Here is a 24,319-nt window from a genome sequence, read left to right on the forward strand (position 1 = left end):
AGGGAAGCCTGAAGAAGGATGTTGAGCCTGCTAAAGAAACCGCAAAAATAGGACAGAAGAGAAGAATGTCTACAAGGAATTTTCCTATTCAAAAGGAAGCTGATGCACCACCTCCAGCACCTACTCCAATAAAAAAAATGGCAGGTGCTCCTGCTGAATATCCTCCAGACCAAGGCAAAAAGGGTAAATGTTCAATCTTAATGTATAGAATGATCATTTATGATGGTATATCATTAATGTTCAATTTCAATATATAGGTGGGAAAAAGAAAACTCTAGAAGTGAAGAAAACTTCTAAGGTTGCTGGCAAAAGAAAAGCAGGTATATAATGATATATTATAAATGTTCAATTTCTATATATAGAATGATCATTTGAGAAAACAATTTTGTTCATTTTATCATTTGCTTACTGTACATTTTCAATACTTAAACAAAATTATATATTTAATTTTCAGATGTCAGTCCTGCCAAGAGAAATGCTGGAAAGAGAAAAAAAATACAAGAAGTACCATCAGATGAACCCTCTCAAGATCCTGACAGTGATGATGATAGTGAAGAGTCAGTTTATAGAGCAGAAGAAGAGCCTGTCAGTGAGGATGATTATGAGGTGGAGGAAGAGGAGGAAGAGGAAGAAGTAAAGCCAAGGAAGAAACAGGCAAAGAAAGGGAATTCAGTGAAGGCAAAGGTTGAAAAGGAGGAGCAAAAGATGGTACTGTATGATGAAGGAAAGATTGAAGGTAGGAGAAAAAAGAAAATGAAAACTGAAATGGTTCAAGCAATAGAAACTGATGAAGTTGAGGAAATTCAGGAAGATGAATTTGAGGAAGAGAAATCTTCAAAGAGAGGAGGACATGTGAAGTTCATTGCATGGATAAAAAAGATGACACCTACCCAAAAACAACAAATTATTGATATAGGGTTAGGATCACTTCTTGACATTAGTTTACCTCAACTTGATCAAAAGTTCTGTAACTGGTTATTGGGAAGTTTTGAAGAAAATAGCCAGTATTTTGAACTACCAAAGAATGAAAAAATAGAAATTGAGGTAGAGGATGTTAGGGTAGTTTATGGCTTGCCTACAGGAGAAATTCCAATTGTTGAGCCAAAGTCTGATAAAATTAGTGAGGAGTATGCAGAATTTCTGAAGAAATGGAGAAAATCATGGTCAGGAAAAACTCCATCAGTGAGTCAGGTATGATCAGTTTTAAATGTTCATTTTAAATACATTAAATGATCAAAAGTATAAATGTTTTGTTCATTTTGTTTGCAGATTGTGAATGGATACATAAATGATAAATTCACCAACAACAGACCACCAAGTGAACATTTCATTACTAACTTTTTAGCAGTGGCTGTGAACTGCTTGATGAAATGTGTATCAAACAATCAATGCCATTTCAAATTTCTTTATTCTATGATGGACAAAGAAAACATAAAAAATTTGAACTGGTGTCAGTTTGTATATGACTCACTTATCAAATGTCATGTTGATTGGAGAAAGCAGCAAGGCAAGGGGTTCTACAAAGGCCCTCTTCAATTTCTGATGGTATATTCTTAGATACAAGATGTTCATTTAAATTTAAATAAATGCACTTTTTTTTATTGTTTATGTTCTGTTCCATGTTTTCTTTTTTCTTGTAGTTGTTCTATTTTGATAGAGTTCAGAGGTTAGACAAAAGGCCTCCAAGAACAATTCCTATCATATCTGCATGGAATAGAGACATGGTTCTTGAGAGGTTGAAGATTGAATTAGAATTGGGATTTGGGAGAGGGAAAATTCTACCAAGGATTGCTGCAGAAGTTGAAGAAAGTCCTAAGGTTATAAAATGATCACTTTTGTTAACATAAATGTTCATTTGTATAATCTGAAATGTTCAACTGCATAATTTTTAATATTCATTCATATAGGTTTTTATGGATGATTTTGTTTCCCTGGTAAAAACAACTTGTTCAAACCTGTCAAAGCTTTCTTCAAAATTGGTGAAGGCAAAGGATATCTTCCCTGGAAATGACTTGGTGAAAAAAGTTGATGAAGTTTTAGGAAAGGTGGTAGCTAGGGAACCATCAATTCTAAGCCAAGATGAAGAATTCTTTGGCAGTGAGGATTTCCTAAATGCACTTGCACAAGCTGAGAAGAATCTGATGCAAGGGTCTGAAAAGCAAACAACTGAGAAGCAAATGACTGGGAAGAAATTAACCAAAAAGGGAAAGGAAAAAGAACAAGAATATGACATCAGAAAAGCTTTCAGCTTGGGGTTGACTCCACCTTCTCCAGCCATTGGTAAATTCTAACTAAAAGAGACTATATATCCTAATTTTTATATGAAAAATTCTAAATTTGTGGTCTAAATTGTCCTAAACAGAAACAGGGCCCACCTTTTCAACACTTGGTGATATAATTGAACAACCAATAATTTCAACAAATGGTAATATGTTCATATATTTAATAATAATGTACATAAACTTAAGTAGAAATGTTCATTTCTAATTATTATGTGTAAATACTATTAACTTAGTGTATCTCCAAAATGATGATTTATAATACAGCTGGAGAAAAGGATGTGGGTAAAACTTCAGCAGCTTCAGAACAAAGAATTGAAGAATTTTCTAGAACTGGTATAATGTTCAATTAAAAAGTGTAAAATGTTCATTTACAAACAAGAAATATTCATTATTAATTGTATTATTTTGTTAGACGCAGCAACTGGTTCAAAACTTGATGCTGACACTAGGTCAGATAATGAAGGATTGCCTAGAACAGGTATAATGTTCAATTATAAATACTCAAATGTTCATTTACAAAGAAATTATATTATATCTAATTAAATTTTTTCTTAGATGCAGGATCTGGTTCAGTGGTTGATGCTGACCCTAGGTCAGATGGTGGTGAAAAAAGTGATGATCCAAAAAACACAGTTGGAGGTGGAAAACAAAACAAGGAAGATGTTTTTGAAAAAACAAAAAATGATGAAAAAGTGGAGGGGTAAAATCCTGAAGACATGTCTTACTATTAGGGTTATGTAATGGTGTAGGATAAAATATCTAGATGGAACAATTTAACTTATGTTACTATCGTGTTGTAACTTGAAACTGGTGTTTCTCAAACTATTGTATGTGTGAACATTATTTTGTTGAATATGTAATATGAATGTGTGGTTTATGTTAAATCAATAGGTTTATGTTAAATCAATATCTTTCATTTTATGAATTGAAAATGATTCAGGGTGTTACATAAGAAGCTTTTATTTTATTAATATGTACTGACATTGTTTCACTTTTCAGTGAAAACAAGAAGATTGTTGCTTCATCCTCAAAAGTCACAAAAAGGTACATTATTTATATTAAGTAAATGTTCAAAAATAATAATGAACATTTTCATATACCTAAATGTACATTTGTGTTATGTAATATGACCAGGAATGATGATAAGAAAAAGTCAATTGCAGAAAAGAAGAAAAAAACTGAAAAGGAAAAGGTTGAAAGGTATAATTTCAAATTTATTTATATACACTCAAATGTTCATTTATGTTCCTCATAATTTTCTTAATTTAACAATATTTTATATTGAACAACAAGACCAAAACGCGAAAAGAAAACACTTCCTCCTGCTTTCCGATCTCCTTACTTGGTCAAGTACAAGGATCTGTTTAAAGATGAGAAAGCCATGAACCAAATTGCAGTAGACTTTGCTCTTGGTGGAAAAGATGAAAGGTAATTACTTACACTAATTAAACTTAAGGTTTAATATCTTTTATAAAAATATGTTCACATTCATATTATTAAATGTTCATAATGCAGTGCACTCTTATACTATGATGGCTTGAATCTCATCAATAGAAATGAAATGAAAACTCTTGGAGATGATGTTGAAGTGACAAATTGTGTCATAGATGGATGGGCAAGGTTTCTTAATCATAAAAAGCCGAGAAACAAGATTTATTTCTCAACAGTGCTTCATGTTAGTCTTTCTTCTTTTTTTATATTATTGATTCTATTTTCCTATGATAAATAATTGCTAAAAATTCATTTAACTTCTATATGTTTGTTTGTATTTCAACAGCACATTATGTGCACAAATAGAGTTTGTCAAGAAGGATCATCAATGAAGACAAGAATTAATGCCTTCATAGAAAGAATTGACAATGAACTGAAGTTGAATAAAATTGACAGCATTGTTGGATATAAACAGGTATTAATTCTTGTTTAATACAAATGTTCAATTACCTTCAATATATTGTCCAATAACATTATATAATTTGTTCAGGTCTTCTTCCCAGTATCAACTTCTCAACATTTTTTTCTGTTGTGCGTCAATCATATAGAAGACAAAATTCATATAATTGACAATAGAAAACTACCAAAAAAGGTATCAGTCCAAGCAAAATATGAAGAACAACCAAAAATGATGGTGAGATAATATGTTCATTTATAGTTGACTACATGATCAATTATATTTTATTAATTGTTCATGTCTTCATCACAATACAAACTTCTAAACAATTTTTACTCTTTTTTCTATCAGTTAAAAGGATTGGCAGAGTACATGAAACACCTTGGATATCAAGATGCAAAAAGAATTGAAGACTACACAGTTGTTTTGGAAAAGATGAAATGGCGTAGCAACAATGACTATACAAACTGTGGAGTTTACATTATGAAGCATATGGAAACCTTCACTGCTGATCCTAATGAGAGCTGGATTTGTGATTTAAAACCAAACAATGTAAGAGTTATAAATGATCAATTATTTAAGATATAATATTCATTTATGAAACAGTAAAGATTGTTTAATTAAAATTTGACAATTCATTTTGTTCAACAGGTGGAACAAATTAGAAATCTAAGGCTCCAATACACAGCAGAACTGATGTTATTTGAAGAAAACACTGAATCAAGAGCAAATAGAAGGAAAGCTAGAAAATTTGCAACTTTGTAGTTTCAAATGTTCATTTACAACTATGTATATGTTCATTTCTTATATATGACTATTTTTTTTTTTAGAAGTAGACTTATGGATTTTATTTTAATATTATTGTAATTGATATTTCATTTTAATCTTTGAATGAAAGTTTTTTATATAATAGATCGAAAATTCAAAATTACAAAATAGTAATTAAATCAACATTACAAAAAAGTCTAATGTTTATAAAGTTCTGGAATACTAATTATTTATCTTTATTAGCCAAACGTTTAGCTACACTTGTATCAAAAAAGGCTAACAACCTATCATATTTAGAAGAAATCTTTTTAGAACCTAATTGAACATTTCTTGATTGAAGAATTGGAACACGAGCACCTTGATCATTTCTTTGAACTGTGGGAGGAGTAACTTGAACATTCTGAACAGGAAATCCTTGATCATTTATTTGAACCGTAGGAGAAATAACTTGAACATTTGTTGATTGAACATTCCTGGAGTTGGATATGATCATTTCTGGATTGGTGTTTGAACAATTCTGAGTTTGATTTTGAACATTCCTGGGAACAGTAGGTTGAATAACAACAGGAGATTTTGTTGACGCACTAGTATGAATTGGAACTCTTGGATTAATTTGAGAGTAAGTTTTAACACCAGAAGCACCTTCATTTGCACCAAAATTAGAACAAGGTTGAACAGCAGAAACACCTTCAAGATTTAAATCCTTCGCCTTTAAAAAAATTAAATTGATCATTAATAAACCAGTATATGATCAGTTACAAACACTTATACAAACAAATATGGAAAAAAAAAAACCTTAGCAATAGATGAAATATCAACATCAATAGATATGATAGATGAAAGAGAGCTTTCACCAGTAGCCTACAAAAAAAACCAAAAAAAAATATAAAAAATAAAAAATTAAATAAAAAAAAAATTATAATATAGATCATAAATGTTCATATACCTGATCAAAATCATTGGAAATACTATGATTTGATTCCTTAGAACTAGAAGGAATTTCTTCTACAACAGCTGATTTTAAGCCGACCTATATTTTTAAATTATAAAAATCAATATTAATAAAATATAAATAAAATGTTTTTTTTGGCACATTTGAATTTACCTGAGCCCGTTTATTGCTCAAAACAATCAATTCAATGGGATCACTAATAGAATTAGCATAAGTAACAGCACAACCGTTCTCATCAAGTTCCTATTTAAAAAAAAAAAACATAAATGATCATTTACGAAAACTGAAATGATCAATTTGAAAATATGAAATGATCATATACCTGTACAACTGCTTGCCCTATACCCCTTTTGTAAGGAGTGTACAGAGACTTTTTCCTCTTGAAATTACCCTTTGCCTTGTTACACTGCTTCTCCAAGGTACTCTTAGGCCTTACATTCCTCTCACCTTTAGGCCTAGCTTTTGGAGGATTCTTGATCTCAAGATCAACAATTTCAACCTCTTTAACAGGTTCACTAAAGTCAATTACACCTGATACACTCTCAACCTTTTCTTTTAACAGATTGAAATAACACTCAACCTCTGCCCTTGCATTCAAAGAATTCTGACAACTTGTTATCAACTTAACAAACTTTCTGATTGTTTGTGACCTCCAAACACTAGTAGCCACAACATTTGTCCTCAAAGTAGGTTCTTCAATACCATGACTACACATGGCAGCCTTTGTCCATCGTTTCATTATATACTCTTGTGGAATATTACGCACACAATGCAAATGATATACTCGAAGAGAATGAGAACAAAGTAAACCAGTCTCACTAAAGTACATGCATGTGCAACAAATTGCATGTGTTTCCTTATTAAAAACAACTTCATGCTTAATTATATCCTTCCCAGGCCTCCAAAGAAGATATGAATATTCTGGAAAACGCAAACCATTATCAACATGATCATAAGCTGTCCCCCTAATGAACTCCTCTTCAAAAAGAACATAAGCTTGAATAGTGTACAATGATCTTGCATGAACTAATATACCAATATTAGCAAAAGCTAGGTGCCTATTACCCCTCAGAGTATTGTAATCTCTTGCACCTTCCTTACTTCTCCACTCAGAAATGACATCAAGAAAAACATGATAAAAATCACATAAACCTTGAGTCTTATTAAGACGTTGTGAAACTGACTTATTAGTAGTTTCACTACGTTGAGAAGACAATATACCACCAGACCAATACTTCTTAGAATAAGCAGGACACCACATTTCCTTTATTTTATACAAATCACATAACCAATCATCATTTTCACATTTGTATTTATCACACATCCTGTATAACAGAAATGATCATATATTAATTTAAAAATGAACAAAATATAAATTAAAATATGTACATTTGTGTAAAGAATAATGATCATAAACAATATGGACACTAATAATATTATGATAACATACATAACAAAGTAAATTGTATGATCATATGTAAAACACTAAATGTTCATATATATATCACATAATAATCAAATATATCACATAATAAAAATAAAAAATAAATATAAAAAACAATAATTTACCTTTTCCAGAAATATTCAAATTCAGCAGGAGTTTCACAATACTTCAAAAGATATCCAAACAAATCTGTAAAGCCTTCCAAAGCTCTCAATGCTCCAATGTGTTTCTTAGAATTTTGTTCAAGATGCCATACACATAAACGATGATGAACAGTTGAAGGAAAAATGTTTCTTATACCCGCTGCAATCGCTTGTGCTTGATCAGTCATAATTGTAATGGGACTTTTCCTCCCCATTGAGTGCAAAAATGTATCAAACAACCAATCAAAAGACTCGGTGCGCTCATTAAGAATAAAACCCATACCAAACATGACATTGTTACCATGATGGTTCATCCCAACAAATGGAGCACATATCATTCCATATTTATTAGTTCTATAAGTTGTATCAAAAACCAACAAATCTCCAAAGTAATGATAATCTCTCATCATCCTACCATCACGCCAAAAAAAACTAACTAAAGCACCACTATCATCTTGTTCAAAATCATAATAAAAATCTGTCTCATCCACATGTCTCTTGGCAAAATATTTAATCAATTGGTTACCATCACATCCTTCAATTTGGGCAGCTTTTTCAGATGACAATGCATTATAAGCATCAGAAGCAGTAAAACAAAGATTAGGAGATCCCCCAACCTCCTTCTTTAGAACCCTCAAAGAATCAGTAACTTTGACTCCACTCAATTTCATTGTTGAAATGAAAAGAAGCTGCTCTTTATTCACATCTCTTTGAGACCTTATCAAATGCCTTTTTTCAGGAGGAATCATAGCATGATTATGAACCATTTCATGTCTTGTACATGTATAGACCCCTAAATGATCAATATGAAACTGCACAAAAGCTAAACAACCAGTTCGATGATCCAACTTCTCATAAATCCTTTTATTCTTACACTTATTATCTTTGAATCCCTCATTACAACAAACAAATCTTTTCATCAAAAAAGAATCATCTCTTCTTCTCTTACTCTTCCCAATTCGAATTCCAAAACCTTTCCTAAAAGCATATTCATTATACGCTTCGAAAGCTTCATCTTCAGATTTAAATTCTTTATCCTTTAATTCAGACTGTTCTGCTTCTAAATACATAATATCATCATTTTTTTCCACTGCACAATATACAATTATAAATGATCATAAAGAGTTTCATGAATGAACAATAACAAATAAGTAAAATGTTCAATATCAAAACAGCACATGATCAATTGCAAAAAGAATTTCAGCACATAATATTTTGAACAATATTTTCATTATTTACCACTACACATAATATCGATATAAAAATGTAAAAATAAATGATCAAAAATGACTTTAAGACTGAACATAAACACATTAGTAACAATGAATAAGAAAACATAAACGATTAATTGAAAGTATAATCTACAAAATATACAACAAAAACACACAATTCTAAAACACAGAGAAAACAACAAATGAAACAACAAATGAAGCAACAAAATGTTCATACAAAGTACAACAATCCAAAAACGTTCATCATAATGTAATCAAAGTAGTAAATTCAAAAATCGAAAGTGAATAATAATACATCAATTAAGTTCAAATTAACAGAGCATTATAACAGAACAAATTAGGGATAATTAAAAATTGAAAAATTATGATCACAATTACTCACATTGTTGCACAAACGAATCAACGAAACGAAGTCCAGAAGGAAACACACGCTCGCAATCGCGATCAAAATCAACGCAATCTCCAGATGCAGAATTCGCCATTGATGATCGGTAACAATTAACGAATTCGTTCAAAAAATCAAATGAAGAAGATGAATTAGCGAGAGAAAAATGTAGATCAAAAATGGAGGTTGGTTGATCAATTGAAGAGAGAGAAAAAATAGGGTTTAAAATCATATATATACATAAATTGAATAATAAGAATCAAAGGAAAAAGGAAAAAAGAGGAAGAAAAGAAAAAAAGAAAAAAAGGAAAAAAAAAAAAAAAAAAAAAAAAGGAAAGAATCGCAAAAGGAAAGAAGCTGCACATGAGAACTCAATACCAGCTACAAAACGACGTAGCATAGGGGGGGTGTAGGGAACACACCCTACACTAGGGTGTAGGGTAAAATTTTCACATGTGAGGGGGTGTGATAGAATATAAAACATATTCATGGCCCTTAACCATAAAGTGGGGCGTGATATATTATAAATTATCAACCAAACTTAAGGGTTCGTTTGACATCGCTATGTTTTTCTGTTTTTTGTTTTACAAAATCATATGATATATGTCATATAATGAATCAAAAGTTTGTCAAACTTATTAAAGTCCTGATAATGTTGAAAACTGACAACAAAAAAGTGGAAACACCTTTTTCTTATTTCCTGTTTTTGGTTTTTTGTTTTTAAAAAAAAAAACAGAAAACTAAAAACAAAAAACAATGCCAAATAAGCCCTAAGTTTTTGGTTAAATTGGTCCTTTAACAATTTCATTGTGCAACAACATCAAGTTAGAGATATCAAATATTTGATTGAGAGAATACCTTTTTTTTTTTTTTTTTGAAACAATTTAATTTAATTTATACATAAAGAAAATGTGAGTATTTACTCCATTCGTTTTAACTAAGTGTCACTTTGACGTACTCACAGCTAATGTACAAATTTAAACATTAATACATCTATTAGTAAAAAAAATACAAAATATGCATCGTGAATAGTCCAATTATTTACATAATTACAAATAAACTTTTATTTTAATACAAGTAATAATGTTTGAATTGTCCACCGGTACATCAACACAAAGGACAAGATCGGACTGAACTGGGCCGATGACCAAAAATTTAAATCCAAGATCTGGAGACAGGACCATTTTTGTTTGACCAGATCCAGACCGAACCAATTTGGACCGATTTTAGAATTTTTATTTCATATTTGAAAATATTTTAATAACACTTTAAAGGTTTTTATTTATAATTTTAAATAAAATATATATACTTGTGGTTTCACAACAAAAAGAAAAAAAATAACAACTATACCTATTTAAGAAAGATTTTAAAGAGGGTTTGGATTAGGCCGGAATGCAGACTGAATATTTAAATTTCTTGACCCAAAGGCCGGATCGGTTCTCTTTCATTTGGTTTGGTCTTATTGAATTCATTTTTCCGATTAAGATTGATTTTTTAACACCTTAAAGAATGTATAGTCAAAGTTTGTATATGAATAATGTAAAAGTAAAAGTGATGCACTTGTATAAAATAGAGGAAGTATGAGAATTTTGGAAAGAAAAATATATAATTAATTTAAAATTTTAAAAGTGGTTAGAGCTCCCTCCTGGCTGCAGGTGATCTGGGGATCGATTCTCATTACTTACTTTTGTGGCTCTTTAAACAAAAAAAAAAAAAAATGTGATGACAAAAACTTTTGTGTACACCAATGTACAATTATATTTAGCATATAATGAGCAGTTTTATCGTAACTTTTAACAAAATTTAGGTTACTTTTAACTTACTTTGAAGTAATTTTAAATTGATGGTTACTTTCACACACTGATTTGATTATTATACTCTTAAAGAGATTAACATTTATCAATATATATTACAAGTAAAAATTGCAAGTATGTGACTATTATTCATAGCTAGTCAACTTTTGATCATTTTTGGGTAACTCTACAAAATTGCAACTGATCTACAACATTGTATGCTTTGTTTATTTTTAAAATTATTGTAAGACGTACAACATATGAGAAACGTTTTTATTTAAAAATCAACTAGCTTAGGGTGTGTTGTTTTCATTTTATTGGATATGTATTTATCTAAACTTCTTTGAATTAAATTATGCTAAAAATAAGATCGGTTGGGTGATTTGAAAAAGTGAACCTTAAACCCCTCTTCTCTTTAAATATTACTCCACTATTTTTGTAAAACAAAATTAATTCATTAATGGAAAAATCATACAACATAAGATAAGCGAATAAGCAATTTTTTTTTTTTAAAGGTAAGGAGGAACCTAACTAGACCTCAACCCTTATGGTTTTTTTGGCCTAGTATTTTCAAACCAAGCACTTGAGAGTAGAGGGGAGAGTAAGGGAATCCCTACCCCCAAGTACCCTCACTTGGTTGGATTCGAACCCTAAACCTCTAAGATGTAAGGTTAGACTTGTCAATCGGGTTGGTCGGGTCGGGGTCGGGTTCGGGTTAGGTCACTCCGGGTCGCGGGTCATTTTGGGTTGGGTCAGTTTGGGTCACGGGTCGAGAAATGCTCAACCCTAACCCAGAATTTCGGGTTCGGGTCAACCCAACGGGTTTAGAACAATTTTTTATTTAACTTATTTTTGGCTAATTTTTTTTAAATATTATGATTTTTCAAGCTTACTTTTCTTATTTTTTTTTTCTCACCAATCTTATTTTTAGCCATTATATGCCTACAACATAAATTAAATCGTCACTAAAGCATACTAATTTCTAATTAATAAAAAATGATAATAAAATTAAAAAAAAATAGCTTTTAATAATTACAAAATTAAAAAAAGAGGCCAAGCCAACGTGACATGACGATGACGTAAGTTATGCGGATGCAATTGGTGTGGGTCGATAGTTAATGTAGGAGGTTGATAGTGTGGATTTGAGCAACAATTATATGAGATGAATAAATGAGATAGAGAAATGAATGTCAGATGGTAAATAAATGATTAAACTCAACCAATAAACTTGATATTAAATGTCAAATAGATGTATTTTTTAAAAAAAAAATCCATAAAAACGGGTTGGTGGGACGGGTTTGGGTTCGGGTCGGGTTTAACCCACAAATTTACGGGTTAAACGGGTTCAGATTAAATCGGGTTACGGGTCAAAAAATTGTGTTCAAGACCCATAAAAACGGGCGGGGTCGAAAACTGACAGGTCTATGTAAGGTAAGAACTTTATCAAATGAGCCAACATTTTGTTAGTCAATAAGCAATTAATGCACTTGTACAGAAGAAAGAGTTATGGTAACCTTTTATTTTATTTTTGTTAATGAAAGGTAACAATTTTCAAACCAACCCATTCCAACCTTCCACAACATCTCCCCCAAATTTGGGTTTGTAAGAAATCATCATATGCTATTCACAGACAACACCCTTCATTCTTACTAAAAATCATCATCAAATCGCTGCTGCTTCCCAGTGGCATGTGCTCAGATGTACTCCCTTTCTCTCTCTACTCTGCTGTATCACTTCACCAGTAGTACAACACCATAACATAATAGTCTCCCTCCCTTCAACCTCCGTTGAAAATTAAATAAATATCAAATAATAATCCTAATTTTTAACCTTCTTCTTTCCTAGATCTTCTCATTTCTTATTTTCTATCTCCTCCCGATCATGAAAATGAAACTCAACTCTACTACTAATCCTCTCATTTCTCTTGAACACAAGAGGTTTCTCTCTCTACTTTTCCGCCATTTTTAGCCATTTTTTTTCTTTCACGCGCTCTCCTGTTTTCCCGCTTTCATTCTTCAATTTGATGTTTTCGATTTTTTTGGCTGCTGATTTTGATTTTTCCGACGTAATTTTTGTGTAATATGGGTTTAATTTTGGTTTTTCCGCGTAATTTTGTGTCGGTTTTAATTATTATTTGATGAAATGTAGGTTTACATTTTTTGATCTAATTGTTATGTGGTTTGAGCAAGGGGTGAGTAATTTGATTCGATTGTAATGTCGAATTCGAGTTGAATTTAGTTGGAGGTCAATTTGGTGGTACGAATTGAGCAATGCTGTGTTGTATGTTAGTGTTTTTCATCTTTTTGTTGCCTTTTTTTTTTTTTGATAAATGTTGATTTGATTGAGATATTACTAATTTGGAGATGATATTTTGTTTGTTGTAGGGATGCTTATGGATTTGCTGTTAGGCCTCAGCATGTGCAAAGATATAGAGAGTATGCTAACATTTACAAGGTACTAATTAATCGTTTTCGTGTTCGTGTTTTCGATCGATTGATGAAATTTGAAGGGATTTTGAAGCATTGGCAATTGTTTTTAAGCATTGAGATGAGTGTGCAATGTTTGAAGGGATTTTGAAGCATTGGCAATTGTTTTTAAGCATTGAGATGAGTGTGAAATGTTTGCTATACATAACGTTCTACTTGCAATAGAGATTCTATGATTTAATGAGTTGAGGAATTCGGTCTCATTCGTTTTTGATTGGTTTTCGTGGTTTATATGGACGAGGAAGTCTTGGGGTGAGATAGTGTCTGTGTCACACTATTAGTTGTTAGATTCTATAATCATCCCCAAAAAAGGTAAAAAAGATGAGTTATCATGGTTGGGGTTAATTTTTGGTAGACGTCTTCTAACATAATTTTTATTGAGATTTTTGTGAAGGATATTTGGCTAACATTTTGACTTAGGTGATGGTTGCTGAAGTTGTGTATAAATTATACTCGTATTAGTTTATACGAGTATTGAGTAGATGAAGTGCTTATAACTCGACTGCTATCTTTCCGCACAAAGTGAGGGATGTAACTTATTGTTCTGAAATTGTTGTTTTTCTTATATTTGATTTTTTTTCAGGAAGAGGAAGAAGAAAGATCTGATCGATGGAATATTTTTCTGGAAAGGGTATCCGAGTCTGTCCAATTGCCTGTTGATGGGGTAGCAGTTGATGCAGCTGACAACAAAGGTCACAGGACATCTGAAGCTGATACTAATCATCAAATATCAGATGAAGATGTTAATGGAACTGATACACCTAATTCAGTTGACAATGGAGAACAGGAGCCAGTGGTCCCAGCAGTAGAGGAGAAGAAAACTCACAAAGTTCAAATATGGTCGAACATAAGGCCATCATTACGTACAATAGAGGATATGATGAGTGTTCGGGTAAAAAAGAAGAACCATCTGTCTAAGAGAGGACAGGATACTGATCCTCATAAGACTCTCAAAACTAACGAAGAGGCTAAATCTTCCAAAGGAGCACCAGAAGATGATTCAGAAGAAGAATTCTATGATGTGGAGAGATCAGATCCTATTCAAGATGTCCCTTCTATTGATAGTGCTGCCTCACCTGCAACTACTAACCTTTTTGAAGGAACCAACTTAGACTCTAGTTCTCCATGGAAAGAAGAGCTGGAAGTCCTTGTTCGAGGGGGACTGCCAATGGCCCTTAGAGGAGAGGTATATTATTTGATTAGACTGCATGTAATTTGTTGTTTACTGGGTATACTTGTTTAATAGTTGGTTTAATACTTACAATTGTAGCTTTGGCAAGCCTTTGTTGGTGTGAAGGCACGCCGAGTAGAGAACTACTATCAAAATCTGTTATCTGCAGAAAGTAATAATGGTTATAAAACAAATCAAGAAGAAATAAATGATAAAGAGCCAGGTGTAGAAAGTACAGGACGACGTGAGAAATGGAAGGGGCAGATTGAAAAGGTGAATTGATATTTGCTCCTGTCTATACTATTAAAGTTTGGTTTTAGGCCCTGATTTTTACAATAATCATATGCACACAGGATTTACCCCGTACTTTCCCAGGCCACCCTGCTTTGGATGAGAATGGTAGAAATGCTTTAAGGCGATTACTTATAGCTTATGCCCGGCATAATCCGTCAGTTGGCTATTGCCAGGTAATTGACTTTTGAAAAATCTTGTTTACCACTTTTTTTTTTTAATTCTAGATCATTAAATATATAACTTAGCTTAGTGCCTAGCATATCCAAGTTTTTCCATTTAACTTTTTCTAGGTTTGTTGCAAATCTATAGAACTGTTTAATTTACGCTTCTAGTAGAACGAGAAATATCTCATTTATACATTTGAGAAGCTTAGGCGGAATGGCTTGGCCTTTAATTTGGGCGTCTTGGATGTTGGTCTTAAGATGCATCTCTCTACTTTCTAAGATATGAAGATATCCAAGTCAATTATTCAACTATTTATGTTTGTATATCTTCATATGTAGAACTCTCTTTATGCTTATGGGCTTAGGTCCAAGAAAACCTTTTTATTATGGCAGTGCTAGAATTCAATGTAAAGTTATAAAAATTTAATGGGCACTGTTATTTTCCATGCCTGAGTCGATGAGGAACTTGATTTTCAGACTGAGGCAGTACTTAAGAAGTTGTCTTGACAATTGGGACAGTTTGGAAATTGCGTACAAAAATCAACTCCTCCATATTATAAAACTTTTAATGTGTTTAATATTGAGCTATCCCATAATATCCTTAAAACATTTTTTATGTTGTCTAAGACTTGTCCGAGGGTATGAGAGAAAACTTTTTGGCAATTCATTCTCCATGTGGTTTTATATATTGAAGTTTTGAGGAGTTAAGTGGGGGAAAACCGAGTGAATAATTTTTTTGTTTGCTAACTTTGATAACATCAAAGCAAAACTATGAAGCATGGAAACACCCATTCCTGATTTATCATAAATGGATAAATGCTGAAAAACAGGCATGACAATACAAGACAAGCTAGCACTGTTTTGGGCATTTTAAACTTGAAGAAAAAGTAGCTGAAATGTTTCCGCTCACAAATTTTCTGGAAAAGTACAGAATTTAAATCATATTGGAAATCCTATCCACTGATGGTTGATTAAGACTTGAAATAGTTTGTTGACATCTGAATTGGGCAGGTTCATGGGAATTCAATACTCCCTATACCACAGATATAAAAATTTGACGGATTGATTGAAAGGAAATGATGACAAAACAATCTTAGGCTTTTGATTGATTATAAGAGCCTTTTTAACCATGGTGGATATATTTTGTTGGCATAAAGTTTTATTTATTTATTTATTTATTTTGACGGGGGTGCTAAATTGACGCTGCTGGAGAGAAATATAACCAATGAGTGTATGAGATAGGCAGAGAAAAAGGGGGGTGGGGATGGTGGAGGCTTGAAAGGTGAAACTTCTAGGAACCCCTTAATCATTAGCAGTACCAAGTATTTGGCAAATTATGCAAACAAACTCATCATTTTCCTGCAGTTCTGTCTATCAATTCTGTGAAGTTTTGTTTTAGTTTTCTTTCTTTCTTTCTTTCTATTTTTAAAATTAACAGTCAGTTTTCTGTTTTCATTGTTAAGGTTGCAACCTGCATTAATTGATTAGTTTCTAAATACACTATGAATCATATTACTAAAATTCATACTATCTAGAAGGTTTTGCATGTTTTAATGCCTAGTGGAAGGTTTAGAGAAGCTTTTGTGGATCAAATGTACAATGGAATTGAAGAACTTACTCAGTTTGTCATCTCTTATCTTTATGTATCACCAGGCTATGAACTTTTTTGCTGGCTTACTGTTGCTTTTGATGCCGGAAGAGAATGCCTTTTGGTAGGTCTGAAAACCCTCATTGTTTACTACCTTTTTCTATATTAACTACACTTTAATGTTATTCTACATGCGCTGTGCTGTTCAATATTTTTTCTGTTCTTATTTAGTTGACGCACTTTCCTTGTAAAGCTGTCTCTATTTAGTTGACACTTCTCTTTCTTTCCATAAATGGCATTGACCCACCTTTTTTTTTTTTTTTTTTTTTTTTCCCATTTCATTTTGGACTCATTTTCCACTATCATTAAAAAAGTTCCCCCACTACCCGCTAAATATAATACCCCACTACCAACTATCACACAATAAAATAAGAAGTCAATTAAGTTCGCCTAAAACTTTTTGCCGGTCAAAGTGTGTCAGCTAAATAGGGATAGAGAGAGTAATATATTATGTGGGCTGCCATGATGGACCATTGTGTGACTATTGAATGGCTTTATCTGCAGGACCCTTATGGGTATTATGGATGACTATTTTGATGGTTATTATTCAGAAGAGATGATTGAATGTCAGGTAGTAATGCTCTCCTACTATTCTATCTGCATGCATTATCTGTACAATTACCTTTTTCTCGGGGTTGTTGTGACAAGTCGTATGCTCAATTACAGGTAGACCAACTTGTTTTTGAGGACTTGGTGCGTGAAAGATTCCCGAAATTGGGTTTGTATCCTCTTGTTAGTATAATAATATCACTGATTTTTGTTGTTCTACAACTTCTGAATGATGTGACCTCTCTTTTTGCAGTTAACCATCTTGATTACTTGGGCGTTCAAGTGGCATGGGTTACTGGACCATGGTTTCTCTCTATATTCATGAATATGCTTCCATGGGAAAGTGGTTAGGTTCTATCTTTGATTTTAGATACTGTCCTGATATCTATGGTGCATGATTCTTTTGACATTGTGCTGCATATACACATCATTGTTTGCCTGAAGTTTTGCTTATATATATATATATATATATATATATATATATATATATATATATTTGTTTTTGACAATTCTAGTATTTTAGTGATGAGCTGTTTATAGTTTGCTGGTTTTTCTTACATCAGTTCTTCGAGTTTGGGATGTGCTGCTTTTTGAAGGGACTCGTGTCATGCTATTCCGCACTGCTCTTGCACTAATGGAGTTATATGGTACTGGGATTATAATTTTGATTTAAGAAGTATTGGATGTAGTTTACTTGCAAATTGAAGAGGGAAGAGTGTTTTCACCAGATATTCGTATATTATGGGGACATAAGAATCCTGAACTGTTATTTCAAATCACTTAAGTACTTAACTGTTAATAATGATGATTTCCTTTCCAACTTTGCATAGGCCCTGCCTTGGTGACAACAAAAGATGCGGGAGATGCAGTTACTTTGCTGCAATCTCTTGCTGGATCAACGTTTGACAGCAGTCAACTGGTCTTGACAGCTTGCATGGGATTTCAAAACGTTCATGAAGCTAGACTGCAGGAATTAAGAGATAAAAATCGACCAGCAGTAATAGCTGCAATTGAAGAAAGATCCAAGGGCCTTCAGGCTCTGAAAAGTTCACAGGGTCTTGCTTCTAAGCTGTTCAGTTTTAAGCATGATCCTGGATCTGTTGTGACAGATAAATTAAAAGTTTCTGATGAAAAAATGAATGGCGATACAACCCACATGGAATCTGGTTCAACTACGCCAGATGATTACTTTATTGGCATGACTGGAGGTGTGGAAATTGATCCTGGTTTAGACCTTCAAGAACAGGTAAAGCTTATTTCTTAATTTTCCAATAGTCTCATTGTCACAATCCATTGATTCACCGTATTGGCTAAATGAGAATTACTATGCTTAGTGTAGTTACTTCTCATTTTTGTTGGAATTTACAGAAAGCAGTGACTTCCTAGCTCATTGACTTCCTTTTAGGAATTTTTGTCAGCTTTATGATTTAATTTCTTTTTGACGAATATAATAGAATATATCATTGAAACCATGTTCAGCAAGCAGTGTGCACTAGTTCATTCTCTCTGCCTGTCTCTGCTCTCTCTGGCTAAGGTGGAAGTTTATTAATCTTTGACAAAGATTCTTTGTTAAGTTCAGGGTTTGGTAAATTGAGCCAAAAAGTTGTATTTGATCTATTTTCTGCTTTTCCTGTGTGTTCTTTTGGGTACATGAAAGACAATTGTTCAAATACTGAGCTGATTGCTGGTCCAGTTTCTAGGCTGTCAGAATCTTTTCATACTGCAAAAAAAGCTAGTAATATGCGCAAAGATTTTGCACAAAGCTTTAGATCAAGAGCTGAGAAGAAATGAAGCAACAATTCTTAGGAAACATAGATTTCTTGCAAATCTCTTAGTGTGAGCCATGTTGCTAGTCTGAGTTGATGTATTTGATGAATAGAAGGGGGGGGGGGGGTGAACGTTAGGCCAAAGCTCATTGTTGGTTGGAAAAGTTCTAGTCGTCTCACTTATCCTGGCGATGCACCGATGATTTGGTTGCAAGCTTGGTAATCCCAGTATCTAGGGTGTTTAAGAAGCTGGGAAAATTAGAAGGATATTTTTGGTTGGAGGTGTTAAGAGCATCGAGTAGCTAGTTGGAGAAAACTGAAACTGGATATTTTAAATGTGCTTGCTGGATTTTTTTATATTTTATTTTCCTATATTTTTTCGTTAAGTAATTGTGTTTTGCAGACTTTCCTCCCTCTCCTAATGTTTTTTAAAACCTTTTCTTCCTCTATACATTTTTTATTAGCTATAAAAATTCCCAAAAGTTGTGGGTTTCCAATTTACACCTACCTCGCTTTTGTGCTCCCTATGTTTTCTCTCTTTTCCACTTCCACTACCTTACTTTCTTTTTTTAGTTATGTTAACTATTCTCTCTATATTTCCTCTTAGGCGGGATGGTTGAAGGTTGAGCTATGCAAATTGCTGGAGGAAAAAAGATCTGCAGAGTTAAGGTGAAATTCAGGCTTTCTTTTCATGTATAACAATAATAAGGAATGACAGGCCAATCTACTTTCAGAACTAGGATTTGGTATATACTTCCTGAATATTCTATCTTTGTGTCCCTATGTGCTATCGTGTTTCTGTTCTTTGTAATCTCTCTTTAACTTCTGGATTTAGAGGGTAACTTGATTAGACTCCACAGAAAACTGTGGCAAAGATTGCTTCGTTCAAAAGTATATATATATATATATATATATATATATATATATATATATATATATATATATATATATATATATATATATATATATATATATATATGTATATATATATATATATTTTTTTTTTTCTCAATAGAAGACCAAACAAGGGCTTGACAAGAATGTTCATGAATTTGTATGATTTGTTACTTGAAAAACTCAAATTATTATATGTGCTTGTCAATTCTATATGATCAATGCTAGTATTATACTATTATCAACAAGCCTCCAGTTCCCACTCAAACCTGGACTGGGGAGATCTAATGTATGCAGCCTTCATCATATCACACCTCAGTACCTCACTGTTTTTGCTCTTGCATTTCTACAGGAAGATATGACCCTTATATACCCTCTGATATTGAATCTTTCATTTCTTGAACTGAATCACTGTTAAACTTTGACCTTGACTTTTCTATTATTTTTTTTTCTTTTTTTTTTTAAATAAAAATCTAATAATATTTTAATTATCATGTTATTTTGTGCTGCAGCAGTTATTTGCTTTGATATATAGTTTTAAGCACGTTATCTGATATTGAATCTTTCATTTTTTGAACTGAATCACTGTTAAGCTTTGACCTCGACTTTTCTATTGTTTTTTTTTTCTTTTTTCTTTTTTTTTTTTAAATAAAAATCTAATAATATTTTAATTATCATGTTATTTTGTGCTGCGGCAGTTATTTGCTTTGATATATAGTTTTAAGCACGTTATCTTTGAAATTTAATAGTTGTATGCTGGTCAATTATAGATTCCTCTCTGCAATTGTAAGGACACCTATTTGTAGCTCTGCCCAACATCCTGGGCAGAAGCCTAATTGTTAGGCTGCTGCAGTAGCTTTAGGCTACAATTATTGTGGCTACTGTCACTAAATTGCTTATTTTTTGTGTATATTTAACGGCATCATAATGGAGGTTAAATTTAGGTGCTCCAGGACAATAATTCATGAGATCATGATTCTTGCTTGAAGTATATGAATATTTTTCCTCTTCACATAGTATGATCATGTGATCATAATGATTTCTCATTCTCCTACTTGCACTTGATGTATGCTGAAACCGAATCATATATTCCTGTGAAGAATGTCAGATTGTCAGCTCTTTAGATCTTTTCTCTCACCTTTGACTAATTTCTGTAAGTTTTAATATTGTTTTTATTTTTTGTTATTGTGGCTCCAGAGCAGAGGAGCTGGAGACTGCATTAATGGAAATGGTGAAGCAAGACAACCGTCGACAACTAAGTGCAAGGGTATGTTTTATTATATTCAATATTTTAATTCAAAGTCCAAAACTTATGCTACCTTATATTTATCATCATATGTCCTTCATAGACATATTTGACTGTGGAGTGTGTACTTCATGAAACATTTGTAAAGGCTTCTAGTCTTGATGGCTGTCAAAAATTGAAGCAGTCAGTATGAATGTTAGTGTTTGATTGGACACACAATTCACTTTGACTGGTTTATATTTATCATTTCCTGGAATCAGAATGTTACCTAGTCAAGATTAGCATTTTTAAAAGTACAAGCACTTATGTAGATAGCAAGTTGCATATTTAAGGTAGTCTTTTATTGAAAGCAGGTTGAACAATTGGAACAAGAGGTTTCGGAGCTACGTCGTGTCCTGGCTGATAAGCAGGAGCAAGAAAGTGCCATGATTCAGGTTTAATCTAGCTTTTAGATTTGACAAAATTATTAACGAGAGGTTTCTTCAAATGAAAAAGATTGAATATGCATAAATTTTGCTCATAAAAATCGACCCAAACAAATTTCTAGGTCTTGATGCGGGTTGAGCAAGAGCAGAAGTTAACAGAAGACGCCCGTAGATTTGCTGAACAAGAAGCGGCAGTTCAGAGGCATGCTGCTGAGACTCTTCAGGTTTTTTTTTTAGATCCTCCACCCCCTCCCCTCCTTGTTTTTGTTCCTACCAATTGGAGGGAAAGACTTGTTGAATGCATGCTGTTGGCCGCTTAGGGCATACATTTATTTTATTTTATTTTATTTAGTTTATGAAACCCAGCTACCTTGTTGAACTGCTTGATCAAATTTCATACTTTGTATATAAGAAATTTTTCTTAAATGTTTTTGCATATTCAATATAGATTTAGATTATCACGTTTGTTGACCTGCTAGCTTCTAGTTATTGATTGCTAATTAGCACAGTACACACATCTAAACAAAATTGTAGGTTTAAATTATCAGCTTTAATAATCAGTCCTCCCCATCCTTTTACTTATTTATTTTTGTAAATTATGTGCTGCTGTAGATTTGTTAGGATGATGCTCATGCTTCTTTACATATGTGTAGGAAAAGTATGATAAGGTTATTGCTTCACTTGCTGAAATGGAGAAGCGGGTAGTTATGGCAGAGTCTATGTTGGAAGCTACACTGCAATACCAGTCTGGGCAAATGAAAGTTCAACCTTCTCCAAGGTATGCAGTCTGGTTGAGTAAAACTTTGAAGTTTTGAGCTGATTGTCTCATGTTTATGCAAACTTATGCTCCATTATAAATTGGCAAGCATTCTTGTGAACACATTAGTCTTTATCTTGGCTTCTGTGTGCTTTAGGTAAAATATTGTGATGTAAGATGGTCTGACCTTTCCTTTGTAGGTCTGTGCAAAACAATTCTTCGCCTGCACAAAGTAATATGGAGCCTTCAATCGATGTGCCTCCTAGAAAAATTAGCCTGCTAGCAAGACCTTTTGGACTTGGATGGCGTGACAAGAACAAGGTAGCCTACTTTGATACGGTTTTTATTTACTTCTGACAGTGCTGCCTTTTTGTCAAGTCATTGTTGAATATTTTGGTTAGAGTTATTGTTGCATTTACATGTTGCTATTACGTATAACTTTCTGTTATTAAAATTTAGGGAGTACGGAGTAAAATAGAAGCTCAACAATCATTCAGCATCATTGTAAATCTTAATGTAGAAGAGGAAAAGAAGACCCTTATAGTGTGAATTGGAGTATAGATCATTACAACATAAACATTGAACTATTGATTATCGAACTAATTTCTCTATAAAGGCGTCCAGTCCACCTTGGGCAGGGTAAGGGGTTAGATGCTTGTAGCTTTACCCCTGTGATAAGTACAATAACAGAGAGGCTGCTTTGAGTTGACCCTTAAACCAATAGAAATTATTGTATTCTACTTCAAACTAAACAAGCAGTGTAGCTTTATCCCTTTAAGCAATACACGATGACTGCTTATTTCCCAATAAATAAAGATCATAGGCAGTTTTATGAGCCATTAATTGGGATGGTTATCAGAATTTAAGAACATATTTGACTACCATGAAGAATTGATCAGAGTTGCACTTCCCCTTCTACCCATTGCTCTTTCATCTCTCTTCTATGTATTTTTGGCATGTTGTTCTCCAAAGTAGTTTCTGTTGGGCAGAATCACTATTTAGTAGCGGTCCCATGTCCAATAACAAATAATATGCATTTGTTGATGCTTATTGTCTTACATGTTTAAACGGCAGCTTCTGGTGGCCGTGTTACTCTACCATTATAGCTTGAAGAGATATTTTTAGTTGAACATTTGAATTCTAACCATGGAAGATATTGTACATTGATGCATTATGATCATCATAGCTGCACGTATTGCTTCTTTTGGAGCATCCTAGCTCTTGTTATATTCAACTGAATCAACTGTGGCCTGAATCTGATGGTTTTGACAGGGAAAGCCAGCGAACACAGAAGAGTCAAGTGATAACAAGCCTGTTGATGAGGTACAGAGCCCAGTCGTGGAACAAGAAAGTAACGAAAGTGAAGCTCCAGAGAAACCATAATTATATGATTGTTGTGTTTATACAGGCAAATTGATGAGGTACATAGTCTGTATTGTACTGGTCAAGTCCAGTTCAGGCGGGATACTAATGTGCGATCCAATTAGTATAGATAAGTCTTGTTGGTAATTTTTGATTCATAGCTGTTCTGTACCCAGTGTATAGTGCTCAATTTTGCATTTGTTACGATATACTAATAAAAACATTGTAGAAATATAGTTAGAAAGTTGCTATAAAAATATGAGTGATATTACATTTACAACGATTATTGACTTCTCTCAACCCCTCGTCTTTTTCTGATGTACCACTGTTCCACGGAGCGTCATTTAAAAAAAATAAGATTGCGTAAGAAAAACAAGTCAATTGTTTTCTCCATTTGTCTCTAAATAATGAATTTATCATTAACGTTCATTAAATCATTAATAGTGCTTGTACATATATAAACTTGCACGGTTGCACCTATCTTTGCTCAACAAATAAGTAGAAGAAAACATGATTTTTCAACAACACGTGCAATAAAAACTCTGCAATTACTTTTGGAAAATTGTGCTGAAATTAGCATGAAAAACAAAGTTTATAACTATTTTTGTTAAATTGTATATCACACAGATTTAACTTGAATGATAAAAAAAAAAAAAAAAAAAAAATTTCA

The 24,319-nt window shown here is 32.7% G+C and overlaps 3 protein-coding genes across 8 annotated transcripts; 2 read left to right on the forward strand and 1 right to left on the reverse strand.

Moving 5' to 3' along the window:
- The first annotated feature begins 3,352 nt into the window (after window positions 1–3,352).
- LOC110706064 lies at window positions 3,353–5,010 on the forward strand. Its single transcript, XM_021883974.1, has 6 exons — window positions 3,353–3,710; window positions 3,798–3,957; window positions 4,060–4,188; window positions 4,264–4,407; window positions 4,522–4,722; window positions 4,822–5,010. The coding sequence occupies exons 1-6, from the start codon at window positions 3,664–3,666 to the stop codon at window positions 4,933–4,935; spliced, it is 795 nt and encodes a 264-aa protein (XP_021739666.1). The 5' UTR covers window positions 3,353–3,663; the 3' UTR covers window positions 4,936–5,010.
- Window positions 5,011–5,141: 131 nt separating this feature from the next.
- LOC110706065 (protein FAR1-RELATED SEQUENCE 7-like) lies at window positions 5,142–9,565 on the reverse strand. Of its 4 annotated transcripts, XM_021883975.1 has the most exons (7): window positions 9,092–9,565; window positions 7,460–8,567; window positions 6,213–7,215; window positions 6,044–6,133; window positions 5,885–5,968; window positions 5,734–5,799; window positions 5,142–5,647 (listed from the first exon to the last, which is right to left on the reverse strand). In XM_021883975.1, the coding sequence occupies exons 1-7, from the start codon at window positions 9,324–9,326 to the stop codon at window positions 5,165–5,167; spliced, it is 3,069 nt and encodes a 1,022-aa protein (XP_021739667.1). In that variant the 5' UTR covers window positions 9,327–9,565; the 3' UTR covers window positions 5,142–5,164. The 4 variants fall into 4 exon arrangements, with proteins under 4 accessions (XP_021739667.1, XP_021739669.1, XP_021739668.1 ...); XM_021883977.1 differs by lacking the exon at window positions 6,044–6,133; XM_021883976.1 differs by lacking the exon at window positions 5,734–5,799.
- A 2,814-nt stretch (window positions 9,566–12,379) lies between these two features.
- LOC110706067 (TBC1 domain family member 8B-like) lies at window positions 12,380–23,935 on the forward strand. Of its 3 annotated transcripts, XM_021883981.1 has the most exons (18): window positions 12,386–12,824; window positions 13,272–13,341; window positions 13,957–14,559; window positions 14,644–14,817; window positions 14,898–15,011; window positions 16,656–16,714; window positions 17,155–17,221; window positions 17,317–17,368; window positions 17,453–17,545; window positions 17,763–17,846; window positions 18,030–18,445; window positions 19,573–19,634; window positions 21,057–21,126; window positions 21,459–21,539; window positions 21,653–21,754; window positions 22,184–22,308; window positions 22,488–22,608; window positions 23,560–23,935. In XM_021883981.1, the coding sequence occupies exons 1-18, from the start codon at window positions 12,769–12,771 to the stop codon at window positions 23,668–23,670; spliced, it is 2,460 nt and encodes an 819-aa protein (XP_021739673.1). In that variant the 5' UTR covers window positions 12,386–12,768; the 3' UTR covers window positions 23,671–23,935. The 3 variants fall into 3 exon arrangements, with proteins under 3 accessions (XP_021739671.1, XP_021739673.1, XP_021739672.1); XM_021883979.1 differs by having other exon boundaries at window positions 12,380–12,824; window positions 17,317–17,545; XM_021883980.1 differs by lacking the exon at window positions 12,386–12,824 and adding an exon at window positions 12,966–13,171 and having other exon boundaries at window positions 17,317–17,545.
- The last annotated feature ends 384 nt before the right edge of the window (window positions 23,936–24,319 follow it).

Source organism: Chenopodium quinoa, unplaced genomic scaffold, assembly GCF_001683475.1.
Source record: "Chenopodium quinoa cultivar QQ74 unplaced genomic scaffold, ASM168347v1, whole genome shotgun sequence".
Taxonomy (NCBI): Eukaryota; Viridiplantae; Streptophyta; class Magnoliopsida; order Caryophyllales; family Amaranthaceae; genus Chenopodium; species Chenopodium quinoa.

What these genes read in the sequence shown, in the direction of transcription:
- LOC110706064 (XM_021883974.1), top strand. Translation starts at nt 3,664, where the DNA reads ATGAACCAAATTGCAGTAGACTTTGCTCTTGGTGGAAAAGATGAAAG. An exon ending in ATTTCTCAACAGTGCTTCAT is followed by an intron (nt 3,958 to 4,059) that starts GTTAGTCTTTCT and finishes GTATTTCAACAG; the next exon opens with CACATTATGTGCACAAATAG. An exon ending in GTGATTTAAAACCAAACAAT is followed by an intron (nt 4,723 to 4,821) that starts GTAAGAGTTATA and finishes TTTGTTCAACAG; the next exon opens with GTGGAACAAATTAGAAATCT.
- LOC110706065 (XM_021883975.1), bottom strand. Translation starts at nt 9,326, where the DNA reads ATGATTTTAAACCCTATTTTTTCTCTCTCTTCAATTGATCAACCAACC. An exon ending in TGATTCGTTTGTGCAACAAT is followed by an intron (nt 8,568 to 9,091) that starts GTGAGTAATTGT and finishes TATATTGTGCAG; the next exon opens with TGGAAAAAAATGATGATATT. An exon ending in TAGGGCAAGCAGTTGTACAG is followed by an intron (nt 6,134 to 6,212) that starts GTATATGATCAT and finishes TTTTTTAAATAG; the next exon opens with GAACTTGATGAGAACGGTTG.
- LOC110706067 (XM_021883979.1), top strand. Translation starts at nt 12,769, where the DNA reads ATGAAAATGAAACTCAACTCTACTACTAATCCTCTCATTTCTCTTGAA. An exon ending in CCGGAAGAGAATGCCTTTTG is followed by an intron (nt 16,715 to 17,154) that starts GTAGGTCTGAAA and finishes CTTTATCTGCAG; the next exon opens with GACCCTTATGGGTATTATGG. An exon ending in GTCGACAACTAAGTGCAAGG is followed by an intron (nt 21,127 to 21,458) that starts GTATGTTTTATT and finishes TATTGAAAGCAG; the next exon opens with GTTGAACAATTGGAACAAGA.